The 14398-nt window shown below is 34.2% G+C and overlaps 1 protein-coding gene across 1 annotated transcript in view; it reads left to right on the forward strand.

The window, feature by feature from the left end:
* Positions 1 to 14398, forward strand: part of GFRAL (GDNF family receptor alpha like) — a 52459-nt gene that overhangs the window by 8628 nt on the left and 29433 nt on the right. Inside the window, exons 4-6 of the mRNA XM_033103640.1 lie at positions 4396 to 4452; positions 5308 to 5638; positions 10789 to 11039. Coding sequence (XP_032959531.1) covers positions 4396 to 4452; positions 5308 to 5638; positions 10789 to 11039 — 639 coding nt within the window. The remainder of the gene's footprint in view (positions 1 to 4395; positions 4453 to 5307; positions 5639 to 10788; positions 11040 to 14398) is intronic.

Consider the following 14398-nt stretch of genomic DNA (forward strand, 5'->3'; position numbering starts at 1 on the left):
GGTGGAGTGAGAAGTTGAAGTGCGATACAATTGCCAAAGCAAACTTAGTTGATTCCACAAGAAGATTGGACCTGGAATGGCTTTTCAGAGATATCACACCCATTGAGGCAAGAGAGCTGATCCTTGAAACTCTTAAATGGACTAGTCCTTAGATATGAGCTATCCTCTGGAGAAGTCTGTAATCTTTGGTGTTGGTGACTTTCTTTGGATGAGGGCAATGCCAAGAAAAGAAACAACGTGATCCAACACCCAAAACATGCCCAGCAGCTGGGAAAATTATTACCAGGATCACCAAAGAGGGGATCTCAGTAGTGAGATATAGAATCCAGTATGGCGCCAAACAGATAATTAATAGGATAAATGATTTTGAGATATATTTTTAAAAGAGCATAAACGCTAATGAGAAAAATAATACAGGTATAGGAAAAAGGAGGCTGAGTGGGTGGTTTGTAATTTTAGTAGGATGGCCAGAAAGTTGCTCTGAAGAAATTGATGGCTGAATAAAGATTGAAAGTGGCAAGGGAGTTAGTCATATCTGGGGAAAGAGCACTCATAAGGCAGAAAATACAGCTACTGTTTTTTCCTGAAAATAAGACCTAGCCAGACAATTATCTCTAATGCGTCTTTGGAGCAAAAATTGATATTAGACCTGGTCTTATATTATATTATATTATATTATATTATATTATATTATGTTATATTATGTTATATTATGTTATATTATGTTATATTATGTTATATTATGTTATATCATGTTATATTATGTTATATTATGTTATATAAGACCCGGTCTTATTTTACTATAATTTTACTATAAGTAAAATAAGACCGGGTCTTATATTAAGTTTTGCTCCAAAAGACGCATTAGAGCTGATTGTCTGGATAGGTCTTATTTTTGGGGAAACAGGGTAGTTAAAGTTTCTGAGCTGAAAATATATCTGGAGGTTTGAGGAAAAGCAAAGAGTACACAATCTATAGTTCAGAGAGCAAGGGAGACAAGTGTCTGGTATAAAACAGGGGGCAAGATGATGAAAGGCTTTGTAGTTCATTTCAAAACTGTTGGCTCTGCTCTGAGTGATATAGGAAACCATTGAAGGATTTTGGCCAGGAGAGTGTCATGGTTTGATTTATATCTTTAACAGAATAAGTCTCATTTATGTGTTGACAACTGAGTGAACAGAAGAAAAGGCCCACGTGTGAAGACCAGTTAGGAATTTTTATCATGGTGCAGCAAAATGATAATGGACGGTGGACCAGTGTGGGGAATTGTCAGATTCTGGAGATATATATATATATATATATATATATATATATATATATATATATATATATATATTTGTTGTTGTTGTTGTTTGTTTGTTTGTTTGTTTTTAATTGAAGTTTATTGGGGTGATAATTGTTAGTAAAGTTACATAGATTTCAGGTGTAGAATTCTATAATACATCATCTATATATCACATTGTATGTTCACCACCCAAAGTCAGTTTTCTTTCCATCACCATATATTTGATCCCCTTTACTCTCATCTACCACACCCTTCCCCCCCTTACACTCTGGTAACCACTAAACTATTGTCTGTGTCTATGAGTTTTTGTGTATTCATTTGTTTGTCTCGTTCTTTTGTTGTTTTCAGTTTTATATACCACACATCAGTGAAATCACATGGTTCTCTACTTTTTGTATCTGACTTATTTCGCTTAGCATTATAATATCAAGATCCATCTATGTTGTTGCAAATGGTACCATTTCATCTTTTCTTATGGAAGAATAGTATTCCATCGTGTATATATACCACATTTCTTTATCCACTCATCTATCGAAGGACACTTTGGTTGTTTCCACGTCTTGGCCACCATAAATAAAGCTGCAGTGAACATTGGAGAACATATGTCTTTATGGATAAATGTTTTCAGATTTTTTGGGTAGATACCCAGAAGAGGGATTGCTGGGTCACATGGTAATTCTATACTTAATTTTTTGATGTTAGTAATTCATATGGGAATGCAAGGCAAAAAAAAAGAAAAGAAAAGAAAGAAAGAAAGAAAGAAGCAAGTTGACTCCAAGGTTTTTGTTCTGAGTAATTAGAAGGATGTGGTTGCTGTTATTTTTATTAATTGATATGGGAAAAACAGGAAGAAGAGGCTTTGGTGGCGAATGGAGGAGTGGTCAAGAGTCAGGTTTGGATGTGTTGAGTCTGACATGCTTATTAGATGTCCAAGTGAACATATATAGTAGGCGGTTTTATATGTGGAATTGATGTCTAAATTCTATGTATGAAATGTAGAAGAAGTGAGATCTGTGCAGTAGATACAAATTGGGGAAGAGGGTGTCATTTACTTATAGATGATAAATAAGATCATGGGACTAGATGAGTTCAACAGAGAAATGCATGGTATCTTGAACCACAGTGGTAGTAGAGTGGGAAGATATCAAGTTCTTGATATACTTTGATATTAGTGGATCAGTAAGAGGGAACAGTACGTATTTTTTATGTATATGATCTTATAACTCAGATGTAAGTCTGATTGTTGCATGCTTCTATTTATTCCCATGACATATTGCCCTTTAGCTCTTCTTCAGCAATTAAGCTAATATTTAAAATATCCTCTGGGAAAACCATGTATGCACATATGTAGGTACCATATCAAATTAGAATTTAATGTGCAGGGAATTTATTGTAATACATTACTCATAGCATATAAAATAGTATACATGTGAGATATAATTTATTTTCCCATGTTAAAAAAACTGTTTTGTTGAGTTTGTAATAATTGCACGTATAATGAGTGTATTGGTGCGCTTGGGCTGCCATAACAAAATACCACAGGCTGGAGGCTGATAGTTCAAGATCAATGTCCATCACGGTCAGTTTCTAGTGAGAGCTCTCTTCCTGACTTGTAGACTTCCTGGCTTCTTGCTATATCCGCACATGACCTTTTTATAGTGAGTGTGCGTGGAGGGAAAGTGACTAAGGTCTCTGCTGTCTCTTCTTACTAGGACACTAATCCTATTAAATCACCGTCTCACTGTTATGCCCTCATTTAACCTCAGTTACTTCCTTAGAGACACCATCTCCAAATTCAGCCACACTGGAAGTTAGGGCTTCAACATATGAATTTTGGACGGATACATTTAGTCCATAACAGTAAGTAAATTCAGTGCTTTTTTTTATGTTTCAATGATAGTTTCCTGAATATGTTTCAGTCAGTTGCACAGCATACTAATCATTTCACAAATAGATATTAATCTCTAATAGAAATCCTAGCCTAGACTTTTGTATCTGTTGCAAAAGCTATATGACTCTCCAAGATTTGCTTATTGGGATTTCATTCAATATGGGATAATAGCAGAGAAGAATGAACATTCCGTGCTTACTCCGAGACACAGGAGAGTGAACTCTAAGAAGAGACAGTGATTCTTGAGCTGAGATTTAATCAGTAGAAAAATGAAAAACCAGGAATAGTGAGAATAGTTTGGAATAATGCCAGAAGTCTGGAAAGGCTATGACACACCTGGAGGTAAAACTAATTTTTCTTGTGATTATTCCATCATTTATGCAGTGGATGGACTGACATTGAATTTGAACAGACAGCTCAAGTAGGGACAAATGGAATCATAAAGAGACATGTATGCCATAACAGAAGTCAATATCTTAATAGCCAATGACAAAAATTGGATTTTTATTTTAAAACAAAAATTTGATCACACTATTCCCCTATCACTTTATGCATATGTCTATTAGTGCTCCTTATATTTTATTTTTATTTTTTGTTTATCTGTCTATACTTCCTGCCAGGCTATAGATGCTTGATGACGAGGACTGCAGATTTGTGTCCAGTGTGGCACCTGGTACAGACCCAACCAATGCTTCTTGAATGAAATATTTTAGAATTGCATGGCCACAGAGTTCACTTCCATCAATATGATTCTTTAATTCTATAATTTTAATTCCTAAGAACTCTGGGAGGCTAAGATAATCAGAGGTGGAAATGGTCTTAACATTACATTTCAATCTAATTACGACCCTACTGGGAAGAGTTTTATTTATTTATTTATTTATTTATTTGATCAGGCACTATTCCTTCTGTGTTTTTTTTTTCTCCCCAGACATATTTTTTGTTTACTTCAGTGAACAGGGCTAGTTGTTATCATTTGTTTAAACCTTCAAGTAACTGAATCCTCAGAGCAGGGATGTCTAACTCGCTTGAATGATATTTCTGGGGTTTATTTTTCTTCATCTGTACCTCACTAATTTTGAGTATCAAGGGTTAAATAAGTGTCACATGAGCTTGTATGTATTTTGCTTAATTACTCATTTATAAATGTAGCCCAAATTCTCCTATTAAATTGAGAAAACAATTTACTAATGAAATAGTCTCTTTGTGTTCCTTCTAGATAACATGAAAGAGGATAATAAATTCAAGTGGAATCTAACTACTCTTCCCGATTATGGTAATGTTTATAAATTATAATTTTGATCTGCGTTGTAAATACTGGACAGTATAATTTAAAATGTAATTACTAGGCTACTTAAAAGTATGTTAGTGCAAAATAAATTGTGTGGCTGTTTAATAGTGCTAATATTACAAAATTCAGCAAAATCATTGCATTTTTTCCACTAACGTACCAAAGCAACTGCTTTGCCTATCTGTCATCTATTTATGGTTGTGCTGAGGACACTTTATAATTAAAACCAAAGACTACGTCTTAGTTAAATTTCCTGAATATTTTGATCACATAAATTAAATCATTTGAGGCCAACTATTTTTGTGTATATGTTTGGGGGCGGGTGGCATTCACATATACCTGTGTTTTCTAGAATATCAACATCTTTATATATTAGAATAACTATGTAGAGACTTTATCCAAGATTTTCCCCTCAAATAAAAAACGCAACAGAATAAGAATCATTTTGACTTGAGCCAATTAATTCATCATAAGCTTCATAACTCAAATGCAGTTTCTGAAGATTTATTGTTTATATTTGAGAAACTTGGACTCGAGGATTTTTCCTTCAGCTCAGTTTTGGCCCTACACACTTCCCATAACTTCTGGATCACAATACTTATCCAGTGGAGATGAAAGGTGATTCAAATAGCCCACTACTCAGGTCTCAGTAAATTCATATTAACTCAGGAAAAAAAAAAAAAAAAAACAGAAAAAAAATCCCAGGAAGTCATGTTTGCCCAAAATAGCACATTGCTACACTTTGTATTTTGCTCATAGCCTTCTCACAGTGTTTTGCATATTCTGTAAGTACAACTTTATGTTTCCATTTTCACAACCTGGGCATGTCATTGCTTTCAGGAATGAAAGGGATCCGGTCTTGTTTGGAAGTGGCAGAGACGTGTGTAGGGGATGTGGTCTGTAATGCACAGTTGGCCCCTTACCTTAAAGCTTGCTCAGCAAATGGAAATCTGTGTGATGTGAAACACTGCCAAGCAGCCATACGGTTCCTCTATCAAAATATGCCTTTTAACATTGCCCAGATGTTGGTTTTTTGTGACTGTGCTCCATCTGATCTACCTTGTCAGCAGTCCAAAGAAGCTCTTCACAGCAAGCCATGTGCAGTGAACATAGTTCCACCCCCTACTTGCCTCAATGTAATTCACAGCTGCCGAAATGATGAATTATGCAGGTGAGTAAAAACACACATACCTTACTTTCTTATTTTGGTACCTTATTTGTTCCAGTCCAGTCCTAACACTTGATCTCATTACATTAGCTAGAGTTCCCACCATTCTCCAACGTGATGTAAACAAAGCCAGAAAATTCATATTTTTGAATCTGTGGTACATATGTAGTATCTTTTTTGAAATTCAAGTGCAGAACATGTTTTGGAATTAAAGAAAAAAACACTATGTCGGGATTTGATTGCCATGAGATAGCATTATTAAAATTATATATTCAAATTAGATGAATGAATAAGGAATTTGGTTAGTAGACCTAGCCTGTATGTCAGTTTTTTAATTTGCTTTTTGGTATGATCATATAGGGCTGTTAAAACATCACAGAATATGTCAAGGTGACTCTTCAAACTTCAAAATAAATCCTTTCTGTCTTAGACTGAGTATCAGGAAGGAGAGGTGAGCTTGAGTACGGTTTGGATAACCCTAGCACACACCTATGCTGTGACTTCAGAAATGTACCCATTCTCTTCTTCCCAACCTTATACCCTTGATTCTAAGGGGAAGTACGTTAGTCATTTATTTGTTTATTCAAAAATATTTTTATGAATCACTACTACTACTTTAGGCCTCAGTGTACAAGAGACAAAAATATAAGCTCCCTGTGGAGCTTATATTCTAGTGTGTGGGGGGAGAGACAATATATAAGAAGAACACGTATCTTATATTATAAATTAATGAGTGCTCTGGAAATTAACAACAACAGCAGCAGCAAAAAAGAATAAGAGGCTTTGTGAATGGAAAGAAAGAGTCACAACGTAAATGAGGTGGTCTTGGTAGAAAGCATTTTACCAGACTTGAAGAAGTGAGGAAATGAGCCTTTCTCACTAAATATCCAAAAAAGAGATCTCGAACAAACAGACCAGCCAGTGCTGAGGAAAACAAAGGTGTGTGGCATGTTAAAAAAGCAGTGAGGGTAGATGTGCAAGGGGGTGAGCAATAGAAGAGGTTAAAGATAGAATCGGATGGGGTGTAGGCAGACCTAGATCACACAGAGCCTTGAGGGACACTGAGGACTTTGGTTTTCACTCCAAGTCAAAAGGAGAAGTGCTGGAGGATTTTGAGAAGAAGAAGGAATGATCTGGCTCACTTGTTAAAACTTCCACTCTAGCTGCTAGTTGAGACTAAACTGTACTTTTTTAAGTAATTACTCCTGGGAACTGTAAATTTATTCCAATATTGTGGCTTTTTCTTTTCCTCACTTTGGTCTTCATTAACACATTTCCCTGTATATTCACGATTAATTTGTCTTTATGTGGCAGGAAATCCATAGTTAAATGTGTTCTTTGGGCAAGAATAAGAAGAGGGAGGAAAGAATGAGCATACTGAATAAATTTGATGAGTCAAAACTATTTGTAACATCAATGTTACATGTTAAAGGAGCTTGATTTAAAAACTAGTATTAAGTTGTATACATTTTGAATTCTTCTTTTGCTTCTTTTTTTGAGTAATTCTTCATTTATTAATTTGTTTGCCTGGTGCCTTCTGTCAGGGACTGTTTTCATTTTATTTAAATGAATAAAACTCCATATATAGAAAATCCACTTAAAGAACAAACATTTAGTGTGGAAGAGTAGCTCAGGGTGTGATAGCTCAGAGCAATATCTGTCATATTTGTCACCTTGCTTCAACCACTGGCAAACGAACTAAAAGATTTAACGATAACTTCCTGAAGGGGTTGGTTCTTGGTGAACTGCTTTTTTTGGCCTTTTCACTGTCAGCTATCTTCACTTCTTTACTCTGTCATTCCAACTTGAAAAAGTAGCTCCAGAGCTTATAAACATTTGTCAGAAAGAGACAGTGTTTTCCTATAGCACACATTCTATAAAATAAAGGATAAAGATCTAAGCAGAGTGCTAGGGCATTGATATATTTTGCTTCAACTTATACAAAACGGCAAAGTTCTTAAGAACATTTTATTTTAGGATCCTGTCATGTACATGCTTATCAGTTATCTTAAGGTTCATTAATTACTTCTCTTGAGTTAATAATAAATTAGTAATAAAATATTTTATAATGTAATTTAGATTTTCCAAATTTATTTATATCCCCCAAATTCTTTTTAATAAAATATTGTATTTCATTGATTCTAAGTTGCAAATTTTCACACATTTTAATATCCCTAACAATTTTGGGATGAGTCTTAAACTAAATGAAATCATTCATTAAATTATAACAATAATTTATTTGCCAACAAGTAGTCTTAGTTGTAATAAAATAATGGTATCACCTACAATGAATGAAATATGATAAAAATGTTTGAGTACCCATTTTTACACATCATAAATAGAACATTGCCATTTATCTACCTATCAATTATCTATCATCTATCTACACTGACAATGAAACCTAACAACATTTTAACCAGCCAGGGGGCCCCCCTTTAGTTATTTATTTTTTTTTTTTAATTAATCTCTAAGAATACCAGATGTCTGCATGGATTTGCAGCCTTACCTGATTCCAGTGTAAGGGCCTAGATATGCCACCTCATTATCCTAAAATTATTTGCATTTAACCTTTAAAGCATTATATATCTAAGCTTCCCTATCAAATTAAATATTTTAATGGCAAGTGATGGAATTTGCTGTTATAGTCCTTGAGAAACCCCATGATGGATTCTGAAGCACACACTCTTGAAATAAACTCACACTGGCATCAATACTTTCTCAGATTGACTAGTATATTGTTGGTAGTTTTCTTCCACAAGGACTCCTGGGTTTAATCACCTCTCCAAAGGTCTTGGTGCAGAGTTTGGGACACAATAGACATTCAAAAATTGTCATCTCATTTTCCTCCACTTTTGAATATCTTGCATTTACTTAATTTTTTATAATTTATTAATGTACTTATACATGTTCCCTTTTATGTAATTCCTGTCTTTCATAGATTAGTTTAGCGAGTAAGGACTGTGTGTCTTTAATTTCTTTTAACGACATGCAAATAATCCTTTAATGAATACTTCACAAAACTTATGGAAATACAATACAATGTTAGTAGTCAAGGTAAAAAGACAAATCCTGTCATTTTCTCAAGCATATTTTGCCTTAGAGAGATTTTTCAACATTTATATTAAATTATTGCTAATGCATTCAGATGGAAAATAAATCTCCAAAAGAAAAATCATTTCTTCTGTGAGGATGTTAAGCCCTTTATCACTTACCTTTTTTGCCAATAAACCTGTACATGGGGCAAAGTAGAACACTTGGGTTTGAAAATATAACTTCTGTCTTGTTTCAGATTCTTCAGTTCATGATAGGTTTTGAAACTCCTTTATTTATTAGAAAAGGCCAAAGAAGGCAATAGAAAGACTATTTTTTAATTAATTTTGTACAATACAGACATACACTGGGAGTGACATCATGTTTTGCCAATTATGAATGTTTAGGAATTTATAGAAAATTATAATGCATTATCATTTTATATGTATGAACTCGAGAAAGTAGTGAAAAAAAGTATTTGCTTAGAAAAAATTCTAATTATTTTAAATGTAAAACGCCACAATACATTTATTGTAAGTGCCACGGGTCATTTATAAAAGTTGACTATATATTAGGTCACAATGACAAATATAATACATTCTGTGTACAGAAGTTAAACAGACCACATTCTCTTATATTTTGCAATGTAACCAAAGTCAATAGCAAAAATAAAAACATATAATCAACTCCATTTTAATAATTACCTTAAAATACTTAATTATTTGAACAATAAACCAAAGTAGAACATTGTACAATAACAAGAAAATAAGGACAGTGAAACAATATACATCAAAACATTTCAAACCTAAAACAATTTTTTAAAATATATGAATTTTTTGCCATATTTAAAAATTTCCTTCAAATGATTTAGGTAACTAGTATACCAAAATACTTTTATGATTTTTAGTATTTAATTAAATATCCATTAGTTAATTAGTTTTGCAAAATTTAACAACACATTTTCAGAATGAATAACTTCCATAAGTAGATAAAGCATGCAACTTAAATTAGTAAATCACATATTAAAAAAAAAAACACAAATGGCAACTAGGTACAAATTTATTGTCTACTCTTCAATGATAATCAATGCTGACAATACTTACATTTAGATAACATCTTGTATATAGCCCTTAGTTGTGTTAAAGGAACATATCTATTCTTCTGGCCTCAGAATTTTATGCTCAAAAAAGTTGTTGTATTTCTTTAAATATTAATTAATTTTTGCCAATGTATTAAAAAAGCTGATTCCTTTAAGATGACTTAAAATATGAGATTACTGAAAATAATGTGGTTTGTGGATTTCAGAAGAGTAGCACCCCGTGAACAAATAAGCTTATGACAAGTGTCATGTATTCAGAGGGTTTTCACCAATGTTTGATAGTGACTTAGTCAAGAAAATGTAAAAAGTAATTTTAGGTGATAAATATTAAGTAGGAAGATTAATATCCTTGACTCTTACTGTGAAAGTTTCAAAAATAAAATTATTATATATCATTGAGACTTCTATTCAACTAGTACAGCAAGAACCAAATATATGGTCAGAAAAGTCATGAATGGATGTGGTTCTAATGGATTATCTCAGTCATTAAATGAACTCAGAGTGTTTTGGTTTAAATTAACTCTTGCTGCCAGAGAAGCTCAAAGCATTTTTAAAATTCTAATTAGTCTGCTTAGAAATGTTGAGAAAGAGTACAGTACCTCCCACCTTGCAGGAAAACTGGCTTGAAATGTAAAGAACCTTATCTGAAATCACTTGATGTGAGATAATAGCCAAATGCTAGTCACAAAACGACCTTCTGCTTCAAAAAATACTGCTAATAAATCTCCCAAGTAGTTCATGCTGCAAATCATCAGCCATTGAAACAAAATTATTAGTGAAGGAAAATCCATCCAGGGAATCATAAACTTAGCCTCTCTCTTTCATCACAAGTTGAAAGTAATTCATAGTTTCTTTACTTTTTCTTCCACACTCTCTACTGAGATATTTGATTGTACAAACAGTGTTCAGCTATGTACTGGCATCTAGGAGACATTTTGTTCTATTTGTCTTTCATTAGGTGAGGAAGCACCACATGCTAATGTGAAATAATTATTCAGAGACTACTTCTGCTTCTTGACTCTAGGAGGCGCTATAGAACATTTCAGTCAAAATGCTGGCAGCGTGTGACTAGAAAGTGCCACGAAGATGAGACTTGCATCGGTACATTAAGCAAGCAGGACCTCACTTGCTCAGGAAGTGATGACTGCAAAGCAGCTTACATTGGTACTCTCGGCACAGTCCTTCAAGTGCAGTGTACCTGTAGGACCGTTAGACAAAGTGAAGAGTCTTTGTGCAAGATCTTCCAGCATATGCTTCATAGAAGATCATGTTTCAGTAAGTTATGAATATTCAGTAAATTATGTGTGTGTGTGATGTGTGTGTGTATTTCTAGTTTTTTTGTCTATATAGCACAAAATAGTAATCCAGCACAGAAAATTTGTTCACAAAGACAACTTTATGTTCGCTATTCCATTTTAAAATTGATTTTCTGATTATATTTTGTGCATTTGGTATTTTACTCATTTATCTGCAAGTGGTACAGTTTTTCATTTATATGACCAGTAGTTCCACTTTATTATCTATTGATTTCAATATCAACAGCATAAAAGATTTATCCTTCCAGATAAGTGAATGTATCAGGTATCTATTGTAAGTAACAAGCCAGCCCAAAACTTACGAACTTGAAATGACCACTTATTTGCTCATAATTCTGCACACCGGGATTGGCTCAGTGAGTGGTTCTTCTGATTGTCTCTTCTAGGGTCACTCATGGGGCTACAGTCATCTAGTGGCTTATCGGAGTCTGGACAGTCCAAGATAGTGTTTAGCAAACACTGTTGGCTGGAATGCGTGGTTCTCTGCCATGTGACCTCTAGCAGTAGAGCCTGAGACTCTTATATAGTGAAGGCAGCACTCGTAGCAGCTAAGCCCCAATGTGCAAGTACTTATCAAGTGTCTGCTTCTGTCACATTTGCTAATGTCTCATTGGACAAAGCAAGTCACATGGCCAAGTTCAAAGTCACTGTGAGAGGGGACTACGCAATGATGTGTATCCTCAAGGTTGGATTCTTCAGGGGATCATTAATTTAATTACTATATGGTCATCTTGACCTATGTAAATATATTTACTTTTGGATTTAGTTTTTCTTCCCTTGGTCTTTAATATGTAGACGGATATATCTGTAATGATGGAATGGAAAGTACATTTTGTAAAGTTATTGTTTACTCTATTTTAGAAATAAGAAAACTGAGATTTAGGAATTTAAATAATTTGTCCAGAGTCTTACAGTGAGCAAGTAGTTGAGGGATTTGTCTATGAATCTTATAAAAAGAACTTAAGGATGTGATCACATACTAATTCAAGACCTCTCCATTATTCATCTTTAGGGTTAGTCCATGCAACCATCCAAATTTCAAAACATCCCCAGGAGTCTAGACCCCTAGTTGTAACCACCAAACCTGCAAACACCATTCCCAGGAGGAAATAATAGATATTTAATGTTTCATTGCAAACCAAATCTTTATATTTATGAAAATATTTGAGAGATGCAGCTTTGTATATACTTATATATGTACCTATACCTATATCTAGCTAACTACCTACAGATACACACACATTTTATTACTTTTCATATTTTTCTTTACATATACCAAAGAGATACACATTAGCCAATGTGATTATAACTGTGATTTATTTTGTATAGGTAATAGACATACACCTCAGAGTGTATGGTTTTTATTCCAACCATATGTTGAGTTCCCTGTGGAATTTCTGCAATTTTTATAATTAGCACTGCAGATATATTTCAATCGAAACAGGATTCAAAGAGGAAAATTGCAGCATTATATATGTTGAGTCATCTTTTCTAAATAATTTTACTCTCTGATCAACATTAGCTGGCTAATTCTGTTGGAACTAAAGGTCCTTATAACAAGTGTCTCATAATATTACAGAAGAAAATACCAATTAAAATAATTTGAAACCAATAGCAATATATACACTTACATTATCATGGTTATTGATAAGTGTTTTCTTCATGTTAAACGGTATTCCCCCACCCCTTAAAACCATGTAGATCCTACAGATTAGTGATAACTCAGTTCCTTGGGCATATGTTCCTTAAAAGTGCCAGTCCCAGTAACCTAATTTTAGTTCCATGTGCTTTTAATTATTGTTATATTTACTTTCATTGTTTTTAGCTACTATAACATGTACAGAGCAAAAATCTTTTGTAGAGAAATATAGAAATGATGTTTAAAATTCCATAAACATTGAACTACAATGCTTTAGAAAAATGAAAATTCAAAATGATTTCTTCACTCACCTAGTAAGACTAAACTTTATGAGATTTTCTCCTCAAACATTATCTACTAAAAGTAGGAATTTTAAGTGAGAGATTGACGGAATTAAAGGAACCTTAAACGTCTTCCGTCACAGTCTCAGTACTTGAATAAGAGACGTTTCAAACAAAAACCAAGAACCAAATCGTGAGGCCTGTATAGTTCTAACAAATCCTCATCCCCTGCCCCACATGCTTGGGAAATAGCACAAACATGTGTTTGAATGAACTGTCTTTCTAACCATTGCGCCCTGACTTCTCACATCACCCCCAGCATGCTCACGCATTATCCAAAAGTTCCATCATTACAGCATGTTTCCAAAGCCTTTAGCTTCTGCTCACTTTACTTGAAAGAGGCAGAACTGAGTAGAATTGAGAGGACAGTTAGGGAAGTGTTTCAGTTTGTCACATTTGATTATTTTTCAAACCCATTTGACCTCAGACCACAGTATGCAATGCATTTTACATTAGCTTTTTATGTGCAATGTCTTCTGGGTTTTTTTTTTTAAATAATTGTTATTCTATTCCATTAATTCTTTTCAATGTTGACTACTACCCTAAATGAATTTTATAACTCACTAATGTGTTTCTCTCTGAAGTTTGAAAAACAGATGCTTGACGCATAAATTCATCTGGCAATAATCTATGTGGATGTATCCAAGTCAGGGTCTTCTAATAATTATAAGCAATTATAGAATTTACTGACTGTTTATTTTCCGTCACATTTTCTCACTTAATCTATTCCATGAGCTAGATGCTGTTCATGAATTTCTCAGTTTCGCACATGAGATAAAGGAAGCTAAAAGATTAAATGGCTTGCTCAGAGTTGTACACCCACAAGTGCAGTAGACTCAGGATTCAAAACACTCGCAGGCCGCTATGTTCCCATGCCTGTGAAATAGCAGACAACAAGCTCTGCATCTGCAATATGCTTCAAAGCCCAGTCAGGCAGAGACTCTTAGGTCTGGCTGCAGAGTTAAGCTTGGAAAATGCCCTGAACAGCCCACCTTCCCTGCAGGACCAGACGTCGGCAAAGGAGCATCCTGAACAAATGGTATTTGGTCACAAACTTCCACTTAACTACTGACTTCTGGACCTACACAGATGTTTTTCTGGTATGTTACAGCACATGGCAAAGTTGTGGCACAGAGAAAATTAGAGCTGATAGAGAGATGAGAGACATGGAAGATAGAAAAATTGGTTAATGCAGACAGACCACAGAAAAGGAAAAAAATGAAAGGATTGCCATTGTGCTGAGTTGCTCTGTTCCCTGAAAGATTCAGCACATAGGTGTGCGTGTACAGTGCACTGAAGGAGTGTTCTTTCATGTTGCTCAGAGTTGTCTTTTTTTAT

This window comes from Rhinolophus ferrumequinum, chromosome 3, assembly GCF_004115265.2.
Source record: "Rhinolophus ferrumequinum isolate MPI-CBG mRhiFer1 chromosome 3, mRhiFer1_v1.p, whole genome shotgun sequence".
Taxonomy (NCBI): Eukaryota; Metazoa; Chordata; class Mammalia; order Chiroptera; family Rhinolophidae; genus Rhinolophus; species Rhinolophus ferrumequinum.